This window comes from Salmo salar, chromosome ssa28 (assembly GCF_905237065.1).
Source record: "Salmo salar chromosome ssa28, Ssal_v3.1, whole genome shotgun sequence".
NCBI lineage: Eukaryota > Metazoa > Chordata > Actinopteri > Salmoniformes > Salmonidae > Salmo > Salmo salar.
The window spans coordinates 6,723,762-6,746,132 of record NC_059469.1 but is presented as its reverse complement, the minus strand read 5'-3'; the positions used below and the strand labels follow the sequence as shown (position 1 = coordinate 6,746,132).

Here is a 22,371-nt window from a genome sequence, read left to right as displayed (position 1 = left end):
AGCTGTGAGGATCCCACTCTTTCAGCGAGAGGTTCCATAACATAACAGCAATTTGTTTGCTTCAGCAACAATCACCCCAATCTACAGTGATGAAGAGGCTGTAATTATCCTCCTCATTACTCATCTGCCAGATTATTTAAAGCTTAGTTCATGCTCATGATGCGCCTGGCGCTCATCTGAAGTTTGCGTTGGCACTAATGACAGAGTTGTGGTAAAGGGTGGAGAAGGCTCCTCTGCTCTAGTTATCTTACCAGTGAAACTTACCAGTAGCCTGCTGAGATGCTGAAAGTGTCTATGTTCACAAGCAACTTTGTAGTACTGTATTATGATTAGAAAAGGCAAAAGCAAGGTCAAGTCATCACGTGTAATAACACAGTTATAATAACGTGTTGAGTTTATAAAGTAGGGCAGTAGGGCAGGGTAGTAAACCTAGTCTATATCGTATCACTTGGATTCCTTGAATAGACCTATAGAGAAACTCAAATGTAGTCTATCTGTAGCCTACTGTACATAGTGATACATTAATCGCTCGAGCCGTTTCCTCGAAGTCTAAACAGACCCTGCATGGGAGAAGTAAATCAGTCAGCACTACTGGGCAGTGCACACAGCAAACCCGCGCACTTACGTAAGGACATCCATGGTATCCAAGCTCGTAACTATGAACCTCCTCTTAAACAACATGGCGCATATGTACAGCTGCGCTGCAAACACAGACGATACATCCAGTTAGGTGGAAAATGTGTCATTTATGCTCACCTAGCACCTAAAATAGACTTCGGCGACACGATCGGATGCAGACGCTCGCGCCTGTTTACTTTGACAAACAGCATCAGTCTCTGCGCGCTTTGCCAACTTTGCGCGAGCTCACCTGTTTACCATGAAGACGAGAGAGCCTTTCAGGTCCTGAACCGTTACTTCGTTTCAGATCGAATGTTTTGTTCCTGCGGGTACCGTGTATGCGGGTACTGTGTATGCGGGTACTGTGATTTCTTTTAACTTGTTTTAGTTAAGAAAAAAAAGAAGAAAAAAAGCTATGTGACTGCGACCTAAACCAGACTTCAACGGATGAAGAAATGCTACTCAACATTATGAGAGAAAACAACACACAACTGCACCAGGGGGAAAGGGAAAGAGATAGACTCCCTCCAATTTCAAATCCTTCCTCCTCTGTGAGTATGATTTAAAAAAAAAAAAAATGTTTTTAATTTATTTAAATATGACAAAGAAATATTTTCATGTTCAATTAACAAAGACATCAAATAAAAAGTAAAAAGTAAAAATGTCATACAAATGAAGTCATAATGTAAAAATAAAATACAATAAAAAGTTTAGAAAAAGGTTTAGATTTAGAAAAATGAGTTTTTCCAATGCATAATAGTAACGTACTAACGCATTTCAATGATCTCAGAGCTTGTCCTTTTGGGGAAATGTGTTAACGTTAAAGCTGAGGGTGGAACCTTTTGGACAGCTCTTCCTAACCCTATTATGCTATAAAACAGCATCGCAGCTCTGTGAGTAATGAGTGCTAATAAGCAGTGTTGGGGAAGCTACTCAGAAAATATAGTTCACCAAGCTACCAATTACTATACACTGAAAGAAGTTAAACTTATACCAAGCAGTAAAATTAGATTTAAAAAAACAGATACAAATATACCATATGGAACAGCGGGGACTTGTGAAGCAACACAAACATAGGCACAGAAACATGCATACAGACGCCATAATATACATACTATACACACATACGCATGGATTTTTTTATTGTAGATAACGTTATGTGGTAGTGGGGGAATATGGGGCCGGAAGGTACACAGTGTGTGAATGTTTTTACAATTGTATAACTGCCTTAATTTTGCTGAACCCCAGGAAGAGAAGCTGCTGCCTTGGCACCAGCTAATGGGGATCCATAATAAATACAAATTCAAATACCAAAGCTATCCTTAAAATATAGTTTACTTAATTCAAGTTACTATCAATCAATCATATGTATTTATAAAGCCCTTTTTACATCAGCCGATGTCACAAAGTGCTATACAGAAACCCAGCCTAAAACCCCAAACAGCAAGCAATGCAGATGTAGCACTATGAAAAAGTAGTTCACTGCATCTAAACTACTTCGTGAAAAATGATCATATCAAATTGCACGAACAGATCACCCTGGAGTTAACAGAATGTGTAATTTAGCTTATTAAGTTTCAAGTGAGAATTAGCCAGGTCTGATGTCGAAAAAGAAGATCAATTAGGCAATATTTTCTTTCCATTTAAAAACAACTTGTGTGTAGTTCCAGTAGTCAGCTACAGCATTACATGGCAAAAATAAATAGTTAACTACTGAAACACTATCAAGATTTGAATTTAGTTGAACTACCACCAAGCTACTGCAAAATGTTGTTACATTACTAGTAGAACTACATGTACATCATTACTCCCCAACACATTATCAGTAAAACAAAGCCCACATATTATACTGTACATTTTGTTTATGTATCACACTTTTATTTCTGTAGCCTAAGTGCTGCTGTACTTGCTGTGAATGAACAGTATTCTATGCTGTCATAGTTCTCATCTATACTATTAGAATTATGATTACATCCAGGACTTAATGTCAATTTTTGGACATCCAAGACTCCATAATGTCTGTAATATGAATTCAGTTTTTTTTGTCATAGGGTACTGATCGTGGACCAAAGCTGCCATATCCGTCCCTCAATTTCATCTCAAACCACAAAAAGGAGGCTGGTAGCCACAGCCTCTCCTCCCAGTTTATCCTTCCTGGCATACGGCATGGTAGGTCCCGTCATGGTAACCCTAATGAACACATTACTTCATTCAAGAGTCCGTCTTGAGATTGTGAAGCTCATGGTGAACCAATATCAAAGTGCAGACATGAAGAACTTACTCCAGTTTGATCCTAATAGCATATCCAACATGAGCTATCAGTATGGCTACCTAACACATTTTTGATGTTCTTACCTTCAGGTACAGAGTGTCTAACAAAGCTGATTTGATGACCAGATATTGTCTGTGGCATCAATCATCTCTAATTGATAAACAGTACTGTCCTGGGATAGACTGCACCTTGGCTGAGTATGAACAAAGTGTTCAAGAGGAACACATTGAGACTTAGAAATATCACAGATGTTTACAAGGAAATTATTTTCACAGCGCTCACAAAATAAAATCTTGTTTCAATTTCAAAGTGACCCAAACAGGCTGCTTTGAAATAATGAACAATACACCAGGCAGATGTGTTGTCATGGCTTCATATTCTTGAGATCAAAGAGACTTGAGGATCATTGATTGATGCAGATGAGGGAGACAAAGGGCCATTCAGAGCTGCTCATCCTATAGAGGGAGAACTTGTTCTGGGTAAAATGAGCACTACTGTTGTGTTTTCAAAATACAAGATGTTAATATGTTGTTGTCACTTATACTTGTAAGTATGGAGAGTTCATTGACCCATGCAAAAAAATGTTTTATGCAGGTTTCATCTGATGGCTCACAAAGTCCAAGGTTGCAAGCCTGTCCATCTTGTCATATAACAGTTAACTGAGATAGTTAAACTATAATATTGCGGATTAGAGTACCTGTCCTATACACCTTATACTCTGGTACCTGGGCTCTCATTGCCAGTAAGTAGAGTTGATCGTATGAATTACCGCCTTCATTTTAGTTAGGAATTGTTTGATGTAAAAATCATTTTCTAGGATGATATATTTGTGTGTGATTATTTGTGTGTTTTTATATGTGGTTACATGTGTTGTTATTCCCCCTGCAGGTAGAGATCTTCCCCCCATCTGTCCTGATGTCAGACAAAAGCATCAACATCGCATCACCATTGACATTCTGCCTCCTGAGGTCAGGGCTCGCTTTGCCTCCGATCCTGTCATCCCCATTCGCACCAAGACAGCCAAAGAGTTTCAGTAAGCACACACACGCACACGCACGCACGCACGCACGCACACACACACACACACACACACACACACACACACACACACACACACACACACACACACACACACACACACACACACACACACACACACACACACACACACACACACACACACACACACCTGTGTCATCATCATCATCAATATTATACTCAAACAGAAACATCTGTTCATATTCATCTAACTTTCACTAGGGAGGACATTGAGAGGGCAGCGGTCTCCGGCGAGTGGAAACACGTCCATGATTTCTACTTGACCACATTCGACTCCTTTTTGGAACTGAATGCTGCCTTTAAGGTGGGTGATCCCCATGTCTGTGCCATATCCAATCCTGCGGTTCCATATTTGTATCGTCAGTCAAGCCAGTGCTAGTTACACAGCATGTTTTTAAATGACTTATTACACTATATCAATTCATTTGAATGGATAAATACGATGGTAAAACTGCTAAAGCAACAGTGATCATTTTGAAATATGCCTGATCAATGCAAATAAAAGGTGACCATTGTTTTGGTGTTTAAAGTCGGTGAATAGAGTCTTTCTGCGAGCCAGGAAAAGGGGAATTTGGAGAGTTGTTTTTGAGTCTGTAAATGAATGAATGAAGTCATTCAGAAGGTTGTTAAAAAAAAAAGAGCACATGTGTGTGGTTTCCATAGAGAGTATTAATCATGAGAGCAGAACCTATAAGAAAGCGTATGATCATATATGGCAATGAACAGTTGGGTAAATGCTTAGCACATGTGATAGTCGACTTAACTAGCTCATGTGTTAGTCCTAATCTAAACGTGTTCTTCATTTCTCTTTTCAGAAAGAAGCAAACGCTCCGTTCAACACGATTGAAGACTCAGGAATCAATACCAAATTCGTCAATGCTGTCTATGACGCGTTATTGCTCACGGTATGTAGAATGATAGAGCAACGAATAGCCATGTTCATTGCTGAAATGAAAACCTTTCGCTAACGTTGATCCAACATTGATTCAACAGCCTCCTGATACCCAGAGAGCAGTGCTCAAGGGGATCATTAACAGCTTGTTAAGAGAATGGAAGGGGTGAGTGGCACTCTCATACAGTGCTCTTATATTTCTCACTCAAATCAAACAATTCCTATCTACATAATAAAGCTCTATACTTTGTGACTTGAATATTAATGCAAATGTTACGTACTGGATGAGAATTTAAATTAACTTCATATTGTCTGCTTTGTTTTGCAGTCGACGGACGAAGGATGACCTGAGAGCGTATTTCATTCTAGTTCAGGTAACCTCATGCATTACCTACATGTACACACTGCTGGTAGAAATTACATACAGATTTGGCCAAGTAGCTCTTTTGACCGCTGATACTTAATTCCACGCTATATATAGCAAACCATTTCATTACGTAACAAGAGAACAGGGTGTACTTTCCAGTAACAACGGCAATTTCCTCATTAGAAGTGGGACAGTTTCTGCACGCAAATGGACGCGTTAAGCACACGCACGCCTGTGCTCCACAGCCATCTTACAAAATCTCTTTTTGTTTTGGGGCCTCAGTATGTTAAACACAGCAGCCGTCAGTCTAAAGGTGAATCAGAAACACAGGAAACTCTTGATCTGCTACCTCGCCACATGGCCCATTGACTCCAGTCATAGCCCAGGCAGTTAGTCTCAGTCAGGCTCTGGATATAATGAGAGCAGAGTGTTTACTTCACACATGAGCAACAGACTAGAGGCAGGCTTGGCACTGGCCAAATATGGACACGACCATTAGACACAGAGTCTGGTAAAGACTTGGGGGGCAGACTGGGAAATGGCTGAATAGAACTGGAAGGATTTCTGTCTGCTAAAAAGTGAGACTTTGGTTGGAGACTTCTGGTTTCTATCCCATTCATAGTTTTTATGATTGTTTCAGATGTTTGATGGGGTTTATGGGGCAGTAAATTAAAAAGCACGTCTTCTATCCCTTTCTTACCATCACATTTTTGTGGCTATTGAGCCACTACAGTTCTCTCTTTCATCCAAATGTAGTGTATGATGACATACGTTTGTCTTTGGGCTGTTGATAGGCTCTCTGACCAATAATTCGGTGGCGGATCCTGTGAAATTGAAAGGCACGAGGCAATTATTGGGTTTGTTTCCCAATTGGCACCCTATTTCCTATATAGTGCACTACTTTTGACCAGGGCCCCATTTGGGAAGCAGCCTTAGTAGACGTGTCTGTCTGACTTGGTTGATGTCAGTCAGCCCCTGGTAATACCAGTGGTATTTCTCTCTCTCTCTCTCTCTCTCTCTCTCTCTCTCTCTCTCTCTCTCTCTCTCTCTCTGTCTCTCGCTCTCTCTCTCTCTCTCTCTCTGCTCTCTCTCTCTCTCTCTCTCTCTCTCTCTCTGCCAAGGGAACGGATGAGGTCATGTTTGGAGTGGAAAAGTCTGGTTTGCTCTGTAATGTCAGTCTATATTAAAAGCCAGACTTCTTATGCTGCTGCTCCAAATGAAAAGCTATATTTCCTTTTTGAAATGCACTGCCACTGCTGAAAAAGCTCCTCTTTGTTGCAGAATCCGCAGTGCACCAGCCCAGCCACATATGTCATCTATGCACACTTACTGAGGCAAATAGCCGCGCTGGGTGAAGCAGACCACAATTTCCTGATGCACTGGTTTAAGAAGTAAGAGTCTGAATTGTTCCTCTGTGTTATGCAGTCCCATGCTTTTTCAAGCCAGTATAGTTGTTATAGTTTGTTATCCACAAAGTGAACAAGAAAGAAACCGTTGTTGTTAGTCTTTATCCAGGAAAGTTAAATCAATTACGTTAAAAATATGTTTTTCGAAATTGCTTTAGTAACAGTTGGTAGGGATTGAGCAGTCAAACTGTAGCTTCCAAACAAAGACCATCTATTTTGACAGTTAAAATCTATTCCTTGTCGTGTACTCAGTGTTTTCCATTATATCATTCTGATGATGATGGTGATCATGATAATGCCTCGATTTTTTATGATGATTATCTAACTCGTGTCCTCCTCTCCCAGGCTGTCCCAGAAGCGATTCAAACAGCTTGTGGAGCGGCTCCACTTCTTCATCTCCACCCGTTTGTTCCCAGCCAAGCCTGAGGAGCTGCCCCCCATGGCCAAGTGCTACTGGTGGATCCCCTCCGCCACCAAGGTCCTCTCCCTCCTCAGTGAGTAGGACGTCTTCTATATCCACTCCCACAGGGAGGTAACGGGGGGTGGTAATGGATTGAACTACACATTCTACAGACATTGAATTCTCCTGTCCATATACAGTGCATTCGGAAAGTATTCAGACCCCTTGACCTTTTCCACATTTTGTTACATTACAGCCTTATTCCAAAATGTATTAAATCATTTTTTCCCCTCATCAATCTACACACAATACCCCATAATGACAAAGCGAAAACAGGTTTTTAAGACATTTTTGCGAATGTATTAAAAATAAAACACAGAAATACCTTATTTACATAACTATTCAGACCCTTTGCTATGAGACTCGAAATTGAGCTCAGGTGCCATGAGGTCGAAGGAATTGTCCGTAGAGCTCCGAGACAGGATTGTGTCGAGGCACAGATCTGGGGAAGGGTACCAAAATATTTCTGCAGCATCGAAGGTCCCCAAGAACACAGTGGCCTCCATCATTCTTAAATGGAAGAAGTTTGGAACCACCAAGACTCTACCGAGAGCTGGCCGCTTGGCCAAACTGGGCAATCAGGGAAGAAGGGCCTTGGTCAGGGAGGTGACCAAGGACCCGATGGTCACCCTGACAGAGCTCCAGAGTTCCTGTGGAGGTGGGAGAACTTTCCAGAAGAACAACCATCTCTGCAGTACTCCACCTGTCACGGTTGTCGTAGGAAGGAGCGGACCAAAGTGCAGCGTGTGTGTCGTTCCACATTTTATTTTCACTGTGAAACTATGCAATACATACAAAATAAACTGACTGAACAAAAACAACAAACCGTGACGAAGAGTTAACATACACGTACTCCAAATCAATCTTCCACAAACCCAGGTGGGAAAAACACCTACTTAAATATGATCTCCAATTAGAGACAACGATGACCAGCTGCCTTTAATTGGAGATTATCCCAAACAAAAACCCAACATAGAAATACAAAACTAGAACATAACAACATAGAAAAACTAAACTAGAAAAAAAACCTGTCATGCCCTGACCTCCTCTACCATAGAAAATAACAGCTTTCTTTGGTCAGGATGTGACAGTACCCCCCCCAAAGGTGCGGACTCCAAACGCACCTAAAAAAAAAGAAAAGTAAAGGGGGGGGTTAGGGAGGGTGACTAATGTGTATGGCGGCTCTGGTGCAGTACGCAGAACCTTCTCATCCCGCGGATCCTCCAGCAGAGGAGGCGGCTCCGGTTCGGGGCATAACCCCCGCTCCGCCCGCTGATCCCTCCGCTTTTGTGTCACCGGACCCTGGATCGTCGCCGAAGGACCCAGACCGTGGATCATCACCGGAGGTTCTGGACAGCATACTGCCGCTGGAGGTTCTGGACTGCATACTGCTGCTGGAGGTTCTGGACTGCAGACCGCCGCTGGAGGTTCTGGACTGCGGACCGCCGCTGGAGACTCTGGACTGCGGACCGCCGCTGGAGGTTCTGGACTGCGGACTGCCGCTGGAGACTCTGGACTGCGGACCGCCGCTGGAGGTTCTGGACTGTGGACCGCCGCTGGAGGTTCTGGACTGCGGACCGCCGCTGGAGACTCTGGACTGCGGGCCTTCTCAGGAGGTTCCGGACTGTGGGCCGTCTCAAGAGGTTCCGGACTGTGGGCCGTCTCAAGAGGTTCCGGACTGTGGGCCGTCTCAAGAGGTTCCGGACTGTGGGCCGTCTCAGGAGGTTCCGGACTGTGGGCCGTCTCAGGAGGTTCCGGACTGTGGGCCGTCTCAGGAGGTTCCGGACTGTAAAACGTCGCCGGAAGCTCTGGACTGGGCACTGTCGCTGGAAGCTCTGGATTGGGAACTGTCGCCGGAAGCTCTGGACTGGGAACTGTCGCCAGAAGCTCTGGACTGGGAATTGTCGCCGGAAGCTCTGGACTGGGAATTGTCACCGGAAGCTCTGGACTGGGAACTGTCTCTGGAAGCTCTAGACTGGGAATGCGCACTGAAGGCCTGATGCGTGGGGCTGGCACAGGTGGGGCCATACTGGTAACACGCACCTCAGGGCGAGTGCAGGAAGCAGGAACAGGACTCCCCAGACTGGGCAGGCGCACTGGAGGCCTGATGCGTGGGGCTGGCACAGGTGGCGCCAGACTGGTGACACGTACCTCAGGGCAAGTGCAAGGAGCAGGCACAGGGCGTACCAGGCTGGATAGACTCACTGGAGGCCGGGTACGTGTGGCAGGCACAGGATATCCTGGGCTGTGGAGGCGCACTGGAGGTCTCGAGCGTAGAGCTGGCACAACCCGTCCTTGCTGGATGCTTACTTTCGCCCGGCAAACGCGGGGCACTGGCACAGGACGCACTGGGCTGCGAATGCGCACTGGCGACACAGTGCGCATCACCGCATAACACGGTGCTTGCTTCGTCACTCGCTCCCCACGGTAAGCACGGGGAGTTGGCTCAGGTCTCCACCCTGACTCTGCCAATCTCCCCGTGTGCCCCCCCCCCAAAACATTTTTGGGGGCTGCCTAGAAATACAAAACTAGAACATAACAACATAGAAAAACTAAACGAGAAAAAAAAAACTGTCACGCCCTTACCTCCTTTACCATAGAAAATAACAGCTTTCTATTGTCATGAAGTGACACCACCAATCAGGCCTTTATAGTAGAGTGGCCAGACGGAAGCCACACCTCAGTAAAAGGCACATGACAGCCAGCTTGGAGTTTGCCAAAATGCACCTAAAGGACTCTCGAACCATGAGAAACAAGGTTCTCTGGTCTGATGAAACCAAGATTGAACTCTTTGGCCTGAATGCCAAGCGTCACATCTGGAGGAAACCTGGCAACATCCCTATGGTGAAGCATGGTGGTGGCAGCATCATGCTGGGAGACTAGTCAGGATAGAGGGAAAGATGAATGGAGCAAAGTACAGAGAGATCCTTGATGAAAACCTGCTCCAGAGCACTCAGAACCTCAGACTGGGGCGAAGGTTCACTTTCCAACAGGACAACGGCCCTAAGCACACAGACAAGACAACACTGGAGTGGCTTCGGGATGCTGTATGTCCTTGAGTGGCCCACCCAGAGCCCGGACTTGAACCCGATCGAACATCTCTGGAGAGACCTTAAAATAGCTGTGCAGCTACGCTCCCCATCCAACCTGGCAGTGCTTGAGAAGATCTACAGAGAAGAATGGGAGAAACTCCCCAAATACAGGTGTGCCAAGCTTGTAGGGTCATATCCAAGAAAACTCGAGGTTGTAATCGCTGCCAGAGGTGCTCCACCAAAATACTGAGTAAAGGGTCTAAATACTTATGTAAATGTGATATTTCTGTTTTTTATTTTTAATAAATGTGCTAAAATGTCTAAAAAACAGTTTTTGCTTTGTTATTGCGGTGTATTGTGTGTAGATTGATGTGAAAAAAACAACCATTTAAAACATTTTAGGATAAGGCTGTAGCGGAACAAAATGTGGATAAAGCCAAGCGGTCTGAATACTTTTCGAATGCACTGTATGTCTGGATCTCCTATCCATATTTGTCTTAGGTACACATAGTTTGAGGGTCAGGAGAAGTTCAGAGGTGTCAAGGTTCAAGCAAACATCTGTCTCCAAGAGACTTTAATACATTTTTATTTTTCTACGTTTACTTCATTGTAGATGCAGCCAATAGCATTTCTTGCACTCCCATCATGCCCTTTGTTGACTTCTACAATCTCACACTGGACCACACTGACTTCATGGAGGATTATCACACATGGCAGACACATGGAAACTCTACCAGGTGAGGCAGGCCAATATCAGAGCAAAACTTATGTTGACCTATACTGTTCAATTCTGCCCACAATCCTTGTTGTTATGATACCTGTGTTTCCCTGTAAATAAATGGAACTCCCTCTTGTGCCAGCTTTCAGCTTTATAACAACATATTTATTGTTTATGATATCAGATTGCAACATCAGATACACTATATTGTCAGACGATTGCTAGGAGTGGTGGTAGGAGTCAGGCGCAGAGAGCAGAGGTACGGAACTGTGTGTTTATTTTAATCAAAAACACAACACGAACAACGCCAACACAAACGGCGTGGAAAAAATGCCAAGTGCCCAAAACAGGTGCACAGCCAGCCTACAATATCACAGTCGTAAATCGCCAGCACATCCAATGCAAAAACACAACCTGACGCTAAAATAATCCCGCACAACACTGGGCGGGCTAACCAGGCTTAAATAACCAAAATCTAAAGACAAATGAGGAACAGGTGCAAACAATAAGACAAACCAAACGAAAAGGAAAAAAGGATCAGCGGCGGCTAGTAGGTCGGTGACGACGACCGCCGAGCGCCGCCCGAGCAGGCAGGGGAGCCACCTTCGGTGGGATTCGTGACAGTACCCCCCTCATGACGCGCGGCTCCCGCAGCGCGCCGCCACCGACCTCGAGTGTGACCCGGAGGACGAGGCGCAGGGCGATACCCATGAAGGCGGTGGAACTCCCTCAGTAGTGGGGGGTCCAAAATGTCCCTCCTGGGTACCCAGCACCTCTCCTCCGCGCCGTACCCCTCCCAGTCGACGAGGTACTGTAGGCCCCCCCGAAGTCTGGAGTCCAGAATGGCGCGTATTTTATACGCCGGGGACCCCCAATGTCCAGCGGGGGGGGAGGAACCTCCGGCACCTCACCTTCCTGCATGGGACCAGCCACCACCGGCCTGAGGAGAGACACATGAAACGAGGGGTTAATACGGTAGTAAGATGGAAGTTGTAACCGGTAACACACCTCGTTTATCCTCCTCAGGACTTTAAACGGCCCTACACACTGCGGGCCCAGCTTCCGGCAGGGCAAGCGGAGGGGCAGGTTTCTAGCCGAGAGCCAGACTCGATCCCCTGGTGCAAACACAGGGGTCTCACTGCGGTGCTGGTCAGCGCTCTTCTTCTGCCGTCCACTCGCCTTTGTAAGTGCGTCTTGGACGGCTCTCCAGGTGTCCTTCGAGCGCTGCACCCAATCCTCCACCGCAGGAGCCTCGGTCTGGCTCTGGTGCCATGGAGCCAGGACCGGCTGGTAGCCCAACACGCACTGGAACGGTGACATGTTGGTTGATGAGTGCCGTAGAGAATTTTGGGCTATTTCTGCCCATGGCACGTATCTCGCCCATTCTCTGGGCCGGTCCTGGCAATATGTCCTTAGAAACCTACCCACCTCTTGGTTCACCCTCTCCACCTGCCCATTACTCTCGGGGTGGAAACCCGAGGTCAGGCTGACCGAGACCCCCAACCGTTCCATGAACGCCCTCCAAACTCTGGACGTGAACTGGGGACCCCGATCAGAAACGATGTCCTCGGGCACCCCATAGTGCCGGAAGACATGGGTAAACAGGGCCTCCGCAGTCTGCAGAGCCGCAGGGAGACCGGGCAACGGGATGAGACGACAGGACTTCGAGAACCGATCCACAACGACCAGGATAGTGGTGTTCCCCTGCGATACGGGAAGGTCAGTGAGGAAGTCCACTGACAAGTGTGACCACGGCCGCTGTGGAACGGGAAGGGGGTGTAATTTCCCTCTAGGCAGGTGTCGAGGAGCCTTGCTCTGAGCGCACACCGAGCAGGAGGAAACATAAAACCGCACGTCCTTACCCAAGGTGGGCCACCAGTACTTCCCCCTCAGGTTCCGCACTGTCCTCTCGATCCCAGGGTGACCCGAAGAGGGGAGATTATGGGCCCATCGAATCAATCGATCACGGAAACCAAGCGGTACGTACTGAACACCTGCCGGACACTGCGATGGTGCAGGTTCCGACCGTAACGCCCGCTCGATCTCCGCGTCCAACTCCCATACCACCGGAGCTACCAAACACGACGCCGGAAGAATGGGAGCTGGATCGATGGCCCTCTCCTCGGTGTCATATAGGCGGGACAGTGCGTCGGCCTTCGTGTTCAGTGAACCTGGCCGATAAGAGATCGTGAACCGGAAACGGGTAAAGAACATGGCCCACCTGGCCTGACGCGGATTCAGTCTCCTAGCTGCCCGGATGTACTCGAGATTACGGTGGTCAGTCCAGATGAGGAAAGGGTGCTTTGCCCCCTCAAGCCAATGTCTCCACACCTTCAGAGCCTTGACCACAGCTAACAACTCCCTGTCCCCCACGTCATAGTTCTGCTCCGCCGGCCCTAGCTTCCTAGAGAAGAAAGCGCACAGGCGGAGTTTGGGTGGCGTGCCCGAGCGCTGTGATAGCACGGCCCCCACCCCAGTCTCGGACGCGTCCACCTCCACTATGAATGCCAAAGAGGGATCCGGATGAGCCAGCACTGGAGCGACGGTAAACAGCTCCTTCAGGCGACTGAACGCTCTGTTCGCCTCTGCTGACCAGCGCAAGCGCGCCGGACCCCCCTTCAGCAGTGAGGTAATGGGAGCAGCAACTTGACCAAAGCCCCGGATAAACCTCCGGTAGTAATTGGCAAACCCTAAAAACCGCTGCACCTCCTTTACCGTGGTCGGAGTCGACCAATTACGTACGGCTTTAACGCGGTCATCCTCCATCACCACCCCCGAGGTGGAAATGCGATACCCCAGTAAGGAAACGGCTCGTTTGAAAAACTCACATTTCTCAGCCTTGACGTACAGGTCATTCTCCAGCAGTCGCCCAAGCACCTTGCGCACCAGGGAGACATGCGCGGCGCGGGTGGCGGAATAAATCAGGATGTCGTCAATATACACCACCACCCCCTGTCCGTGCAGGTCCCTGAGAATCTCGTCAACAAAGGATTGAAAGACGGCTGGAGCATTCTTTAACCCGTACGGCATGACGAGGTACTCATAGTGGCCCGATGTGGTACTGAATGCGGTTTTCCACTCGTCTCCTCCCCGGATACGCACCAGATTGTACGCGCGCCTGAGGTCCAGTTTCGTGAAAAACGCGCGCCGTGAAATGATTCCACCGCCGTAGCGATGAGAGGTAGTGGGTAACTGAACCCTACTGTGATGGAATTTAGACCTCGATAATCAATGCACGGACGCAACCCTCCATCCTTTTTCTTCACGAAAAAGAAACTCGAGGAGACGGGTGACATGGAGGGCCGAATATACCCCTGTCTCAGAGATTCCGTGACATATGTCTCCATAGCCAACGTCTCCTCCTGTGACAATGGGTACACGTGACTCCTGGGAAGTGCAGCGTTTACCTGGAGATTTATCACGCAATCCCCTCTTCGATGAGGTGGTAATCGGGTCGCCCTCTTTTTACAGAAGGCGATAGCCAAATCGGCATATTCTGAGAGAATGCGCACAGTGGAAACCTGGTCTGGACTCTCCACCGTCGTCGCACCGATGGAAACTCCCTTACACCTGCCTGAGCACTCCTCTGACCACCCTCTGAGAGCCCCCTGTCTCCACGAAATATTGGGATTGTGATTGGCCAGCCAGGGAATCCCCAGCACCACCGGAAACGCAGGAGAATCAATGAGGAAGAGACTAATCCGTTCCCCATGATCCCCCTGCGTTACCATGTCCAGTGGCACCGTGGCCTCCCTGACCAGTCCTGACCCTAATGGTCTGCTATCTAAGGAGTGCACGGGGAAAGGTTGGTCCAACGACACCAGGGGAATCCCTAGCCTAAATGCGAGCCCACGATCCATAAAGTTTCCAGCTGCGCCTGAATCGACTAGCGCCTTATGCTGGAAAGAGGGAGAAAACAAGGGGAAAGTTACTAAAACGAACATGTGACCAACAGGGAGCTCTGGGTGAGGTTGGTGCTTACTCACCTGAGATGGACGAGGAGTGCTCCGCCTGCCATCCCGATTCCCAGAGGAGCTCCCCCAGCACCGGTCGGTAGTGTGTCCTCTCCGACCACACTGGATACAAGGGGAGCCTCCTCCTCCGGTTCCCCTGGACGCGGCCCCCCCTAGCTCCATAGGTATAGGAGCTGGAGGACCTGGAGGTGGAACCAACAGGGCCCCGTCTGGACGCCCGCGCGCAGCCAGCAGATTGTTAAGACGAATGGACATGTCGATTAGTTCGTCTAGTGACAGGGTAGTGTCCCGACAGGCTAGCTCACGGCGGACGTCCTCCCGGAGGCTACACCGATAGTGGTCCATCAGGGCCCTGTCGTTCCACCCCGCTCCAGCAGCCAAGGTCCGGAACTCCAGAGCAAAGTCCTGTGCCCTCCTCGTCTCCTGACGCAGGTGGAACAGCCGTTCACCCGCCGCCCGGCCTTCTGCTGGGTGGTAGAACACGGCCCGGAACCGGCGGGTGAACTCAGGGTAGTGATCCCTTGCCGAGTCTGGGCCGTACCACACTGCGTTGGCCCACTCCAGGGCACGTCCCGTTAAGCAGGAGACGAGGACGCTTACGCTCTCCTCTCCCGAGGGAGCTGGATGAACAGTAGCCAGGTACAAATCCAACTGTAGCAGGAACCCCTGGCACCCAGCCGCCGCTCCATCGTACTCCCTGGGGAGAGCCAGGCGTAGGGCTCCGGGTCCGGACGTCGGTGGAGGGGTAGATGGTGGAGGGGGAGTTGGTGCTGGGGATGCGGTAGGGAGGCCACTCCTCTCCCATCGGTCCATCCTCTCCATCATCTGCTCCATCGCTGAGCCGATTCGGTGGAGGATGGTGGTATGGTGAAGGACCCGTTCCTCCATCGATGGGAGAGGAGGGGAGGCTGCTCCTGCTGACTCCATAGCTGGTGCGGGATTCTGTCAGACGATTGCTAGGAGTGGTGGTAGGAGTCAGGCGCAGAGAGCAGAGGTACGGAACTGTGTGTTTATTTTAATCAAAAACACAACACGAACAACGCCAACACAAACGGCGTGGAAAAAATGCCAAGTGCCCAAAACAGGTGCACAGCCAGCCTACAATATCACAGTCGTAAATCGCCAGCACATCCAATGCAAAAACACAACCTGACGCTAAAATAATCCCGCACAACACTGGGGGGCTAACCAGGCTTAAATAACCAAAATCTAAAGACAAATGAGGAACAGGTGCAAACAATAAGACAAACCAAACGAAAAGGAAAAAAAGGATCAGTGGCGGCTAGTAGGTCGGTGACGACGACCGCCGAGCGCCGCCCGAGCAGGCAGGGGAGCCACCTTCGGTGGGATTCGTGACATATATATACAAAAGTATGTGGACACCCCTTCAAATTAGTGGATTTGGCTATTTCACTAACACCCGTTGCTGACAGAAGTATGAAATCGAGCACACAGCCATGCAATCTCCATAGTAAACATTGGCAGTAGAATGGCCTTACTGAAGAGTTCAGTGACTTTCAACGTGGCACCGTCATAGGATACCACCTTTCCAACAAGTCAGTTCGTCAAATTTCTGCCCTGCTAGATTTGCCCCGGTCAACTGTAAGTGCTGTTATTGTGAAGTGGAAACAACTAGCAGCAACAATGGCTCAGCTGCGAAGTGGTAGGCCACACAAGCTCACAGAATGGGACCGCAGAGTGCTGAAGAAAGTAAGGCGTAAAAATCTGTCCTTACACAAGCCTAAGATCACCATGCGGAATGCCAAGCGTCGGCTGGAGTGGAGTAAAGCTCGCTGCCATTGGACTCAGAACGCAGTGGAAATGTGTTCTCTAGAGTGAGGAATCACAATTCACCATCTGGCAGTACGATGGACTAATCTAGGTTTGGCAGATTCCAGGAGAATGCTACCTACCCAAATGCATACTGCCAACTGTAAAGTTTGGTGGAGGAGGAATAATGGTCTGGGGTGGTTTTTCATGGTTCGGGCTTGGCCTCTTAGTTCCAGTGGAGGGAAATCTTAACGCTACAACATACAATGACATTCTAGACGATTCTGTGCTTCCAACTTTGTGGCAACAGTTTGGGGAAGGCCCTTTCCTGTTTCTGCATGGCAATTACCCCGTGCACAAAGCGAGGTCCATACAGAAATAGTTTGTCGAGATCGGTGTAGAAGAACTTGATTGGCTTGCACAGAGCCCTGACCTCAACCCTGTTGAACACCTTTGGGATGAATTGGAGAGCTGACTGTGAGCCAGGCCTAATTGCCCAACATCAGTGCCCGACCTCACTAATGCTCTTGTGACTGAATGGAAGCCGATCCCCGCAGCAATGTACCAACATCTAGTGAACTTCCTTCCCAGAAGAGTGGAGGCTGTTATTGCAGCAAAAGGGGGACCAACTCCATATTAATACCCATGATTTTGGAATGACATGTTCGACGAGCAGGTGTCCACATACTTTCAGTCATGTTGTGTATATTTCATTTACAGTGAAACCCAGACATATCATAACATTCAGCTCTGATACGATCTCCAATGAGTATCAAACACCAAGAGAACACAATCCCTGATTAAACCAAAACATTCTTTCTGTATGATAAATTGTGAAAACCACACATCCCCGTTCCTACCTGTTCTTCCCCATCCGCAGGTTTACATTCTGCCAGTTCCCCTTCATTCTATCCACGGTGGTGAAGAAAGCAATCATCCAGAAGGACTCGGAGCAGCAGATGATCAGCATGGCCAGGGTGAGACAGAGGTCACTGCTCACATAGGTCCTTGTCATCCATCTATGACAGTGTCATTGTATAGCACGGACAGTGCCTCACAGACTAACCCTTATATATATATATATATATATATATATATATATATATATATATATATATATACAGTACCAGTCAAAGGTTTGTACACCTACTCATTCCAGGGTTTGTCTTTATTTTTATTATTTTCTACATTGTAGAATAATAGTGAAGACATCAAAACTATGAAATAACACATATGGAATCATGTGGTAACCAAAAAAGTGTTAAATTAAAATATATTTTATATTTGAGATTCTTCAAAGTAGCCACCCTTTGCCTTGACGACAGCTTTGCACACTCTTGGCATTCTCTCAACCAGCTTCATGAGGTAGTCACCTGGAATGCATTTCAATTAACAGGTGTGTTTTGTTAAAAGTTAATTTATGGAATTATGGAGTCAGAGTCCAGAGTCTGGTAACAAACATATACTGTCCCACGGTTGAGTAAACAAGCAAGTTCATAGTCAACAATGCACACAAGAGTCATGAGGCAAATAGCATTAAGGTAGTCACCTGGAATGCATTTCAATTAACAGGTGTGGCTTGTTAAAAGTTAATTTGTGGAATTTCTTTCCTTTTTAATGTGTTTGAGCCAATCAATTGTATTATGACAAGGTAGGGTTGGTATACAGAAGATAGCCCTATTTGGTAAAAGTCCATATTATGTCAAGAACAGCTCAAATAAGCAAAGAGAAACGACAGTCCATCATTACTTAAAAAATGAAGGTCAGTCAAATATGGAACAATTCACTTTGAAACTTTGAAAGTTTCTTCAAGTGCAGTCGCAAAAACCATCAAGCGCTATGATGAAACTGGCTCTCATGAGGCCCACCACAGGAAAGTAAGACCCAGAGTTACCTCTGCTGCAGAGGATAAGTTCAATAGAGTTATCAGCCTCAGAAATTGCATCCCAAATAAATGCTTCACAAAGTTCAAGTAACAGACACATCTCAACATCAACTGTTCAGAGGAGACTGCGTGAATCAGGCCTTCATGGTCGAATTGCTGCAAAGAAACCACTACTAAAGGACACCTATAAGAAGCAGAGATTTGCTTGGGCCAAGAAACACGAGCAATGGACATTAGACCGGTGGAAATATGTCCTTTGATCTGATGAGTCCAAATTTGAGATTTTTGGTTCCAACTGCCGTGTCCTTGTGAGATGCAGAGTAGGTGAATGGATGATCTCCGCATGTGTGGTTCCCACCGTGAAGCATGGAGGAGGAGGTGGGATGTGTGGGAGTGCTTTGCTGGTTACACTGTCTGTGATTTATTTAGAATTCAAGGCACACTTAACCATTATTCTGCAGCGATACGCCATACAATCTGGTTTGCGATTAGTAGGACTCTCATTGGTTTTCAACAAGTCAATGACCCAACACACCTCCAGGCTATGTAAGGGCTATTTGACAAAGAAGGAGAGTGATGAAGTGCTGTATCAGATGACCTGGCCTCCACAGTCACCCGTGCTCAGAGTGAAGGAAGAAAATAGAAAATAGAAATAAATAGAAATAAAGAAAAACATGAGTAGGTGTTGAGTAGGTGTGTCCACACTTTTGACTGGTACTGTTTATTATTATTAGTATTGTTATTATTTTACATAATTGAAGTATGTTGGACCCAGAGTATTTCCCGGTCAAGTCTTCAAATCAGGAATAACCCTTAACTATAAGTATACAATATTTACAGTGTGTATCTCACTGCATCAGCCTGAAAACATACACTCTCCCACTGTGACAGCAAAGCAGTGGTCCAATGCTAACAGCATGTACAGTGAAGGAAAAAATTATTTGATCCCCTGCTGATTTTGTATGTTTGCCCACTGACAAAGAAATGATCAGTCTATAATTTTAATGGTAGGTTTATTTGAACAGTAAGAGACTGTTCAAATAAGTATTTGACCCCTCTGCAAAACATGACTTAGCACTTGGTGGCAAAACCCTTGTTGGCAATCACAGAGGTCAGACGTTTCTTGTAGTTGGCCACCAGGTTTGCACACATCTCAGGAGGGATTTTGTCCCACTCCTCTTTGCAGATCTTCTCCAAGTCATTAAGGTTTCGAGGCTGACGTTTGGCAACTCGAACCTTCAGCTCCCTCCACAGATTTTCTATGGGCTTAAGGTCTGGAGACTGGCTAGGCCACTCCAGGACCTTAATGTGCTTCTTCTTGAGCTACTCCTTTGTTGCCTTGGCCGTGTGTTTTGGGTCATTGTCATGCTGGAATACCCATCCACGACCCATTTTCAATGCCCTGGCTGAGGGAAGGAGGTTCTCCTTCCCTCGGTACATGGCCCCGTCCATCGTCTCTTTGATGCGGTGAAGTTGTCCTGTCCCCTGAGCAGAAAAACACCCCCAAAGCATAATGTTTCCACCTCCATGTTTGACGGTGGGGATGGTGTTCTTGGGGTCATAGGCAGCATTCCTCCTCCTCCAAACACGGCGAGTTGAGTTGATGCCAAAGAGCTCCATTTTGGTCTCATCTGACCACAACACTTTCACACCACGAGGTGAGATTGCAACGCCACGAGGTGAGATCTTGCATGGAGCCCCAGGCCGAGGGAGATTGACAGTTCTTTTGTGTTTCTTCCATTTGCGAATAATCACACCAACTGTTGTCACCTTCTCACCAAGCTGCTTGGCGATGGTCTTGTAGCCCATTCTAGCCTTTTGTAGGTCTACAATCTTGGCCCTGACATCCTTGGAGAGCTCTTTGGTCTTGGCCATGGTGGAGAGTTTGGAATCTGATTGATTGATTGCTTCTGTGGACAGGTGTCTTTTATACAGGTAACAAGCTGCGGTTAGGAGCACTCCCTTTAAGAGTGTGCTCCTAATCTCAGCTCGTTACCTGTATAAAAGACACCTGGGAGACAGAAATCTTTCTGATTGAGAGGGGGTCAAATATTTATTTCCCTCATTAAAATGCAAATCATTTTATAACATTTTTGACATGCGTTTTTCTGGATTTATTTGTTGTTAATCTGTCTCTCACTGTTCAAATAAACCTATCATTAAAATGATAGACTGATCATATCTTTGTCAGTGGGCAAATGTATAAAATCAGCAGGGGATCAAATACTTTTTTCCCTCACTGTACTGTGGGAGCAACTGCAAATAAAGAATGCGTCTTGTTATTTATTGCAGCAAAGCCTAGTGGACAAAGTGTCTCGCAGACAGCGAGTTGACATGAGCCTGCTGTTTCTTAACATCAAAGTCAGGCGGCTGCAGCTGGTCAGTGACTCACTGGATGAGGTAATACCATCTCCCATCTAAATCTAGGCACAGTACACGCAGACACACACAAGCATTACTTAAGAAGACAGCCCAGCCCTGGTAGAGTAGCTTGATAGCTATTTCTGTTCACACAAGAGCCAATTAATTTGAAGCAGTTATTCCACTGCTTTCAATGCAGTGCATTTCAAAACTGAAATGTCCAAGATATGTATAAGTTCAGACATGCAGCATGCCTAGGTCTGATGAGTTCAAGAGAGTTGGCCACAGCTTAACTTGTTCTCTTGCTTTTAGCTTGCTAGAAACCGAGCAGACTTGAAGAAGAAGCTGAAAGTGACGTTTGTGGGGGAGGCTGGTTTAGACATGGGCGGTCTGACCAAGGAGTGGTTTCTCCTTCTCATCCGACAGATCTTTCATACAGACTACGGTGAGACATATGGGACAAACAGATCAGGCATATGTGTTGTCCTGAGCCATAGAGATACAGATGTTACAGCTGTTTTGTTTGCAACAATAATCTTTTTCTCCATAGATAACAGTAGAAGATTATGGGAGTTACTTCACCTTTAGCCCTAGCTGTCTATATCTCATCCTAAAGTTTCAACAAGTACCCAGACTAAGAATGTTGACATAGCCATAAATGAAGAAAAAAACTCAAATGTATGATGTTCTAGGTCATATAGCACTGCAATAATAGATATCCATTCAATTACAGTAACTTCCATTCAGTCTGGGACCTAGCAGTCCAAAAAGGAAATTCCCATGTACTCTATTCTGACCATTTGTTATCTTTCTTTGACTGGAGGCCTGTGTTCTATGTCATGTTTGGGCCAGAGTTGTGTTTAAGCAGTTTATTTGTGTCTCCTCTCTGAAGGCATGTTTACATTCTTCAAGGATTCCCACTGTCACTGGTTCAGCAGCTGGAAGTGTGACAACTACTCCGAGTTCCGATTGGTCGGAGCCGTATCCTTTTGTACCATACCGTGATTTATGGTACTGTGTAGCCTGTGGTGAACTGTAAACAGATTCTCAACGTACAGCACCAGTCCTCATGTTGTACCCTTTTAACTGGCGTTTTAATCAGGTCACATAGTTAGCTGACTAAAACTCCTGGCGTTACTCTTAAGGGGATCTTTATATATTTACCATAGATACTCTGAGGTTCTCCACTCTCCCTACCCCATTTTAATTGCTGCTTTGCAGATGATAGCTTTAAGTTTTAGAACTATAATTTTGTGGGGATTTGTTTAGAATTTGGTTATCTTCTAAACTGTGGATCCAATCAGAAGAGACTGTAGTGCTTTTCTATTTGACACATTGCAATCTGATGTCATCTTATAGAACAACTAAAGTATGCAGAATATTAATGTGTTAAGTTACCGGGTCATTCCACAAATAGAGTGCCTTTTATGTCCTTTTGACATTATGTGTGTACGTTTTGATAAAACACTAAATTTAACAGTTGGATCCAATACATTTATGCTCAAACTAAAGTAAACTATGTTAAAAAATTCCAATAGTAGTGTGTTTTCATTAAAT

The 22,371-nt window shown here is 46.5% G+C and overlaps 1 protein-coding gene across 2 annotated transcripts in view; it reads left to right on the top strand.

The window, feature by feature from the left end:
* The first annotated feature begins 606 nt into the window (after positions 1 to 606).
* The window catches only part of hecd2 (Probable E3 ubiquitin-protein ligase HECTD2), a 43,998-nt gene continuing 22,233 nt past the window's right edge, over positions 607 to 22,371 (top strand). Inside the window, exons 1-14 of one of the 2 annotated variants that reach the window (XM_014178907.2) lie at positions 607 to 1,169; positions 2,670 to 2,787; positions 3,779 to 3,923; positions 4,151 to 4,253; positions 4,765 to 4,854; positions 4,943 to 5,007; positions 5,170 to 5,215; positions 6,490 to 6,599; positions 6,960 to 7,108; positions 10,720 to 10,843; positions 17,449 to 17,545; positions 20,746 to 20,853; positions 21,127 to 21,259; positions 21,707 to 21,795. In XM_014178907.2, coding sequence (XP_014034382.1) covers positions 1,074 to 1,169; positions 2,670 to 2,787; positions 3,779 to 3,923; positions 4,151 to 4,253; positions 4,765 to 4,854; positions 4,943 to 5,007; positions 5,170 to 5,215; positions 6,490 to 6,599; positions 6,960 to 7,108; positions 10,720 to 10,843; positions 17,449 to 17,545; positions 20,746 to 20,853; positions 21,127 to 21,259; positions 21,707 to 21,795 — 1,473 coding nt within the window. In that variant the 5' untranslated portion in view covers positions 607 to 1,073. 2 annotated transcript variants of the gene reach the window in all.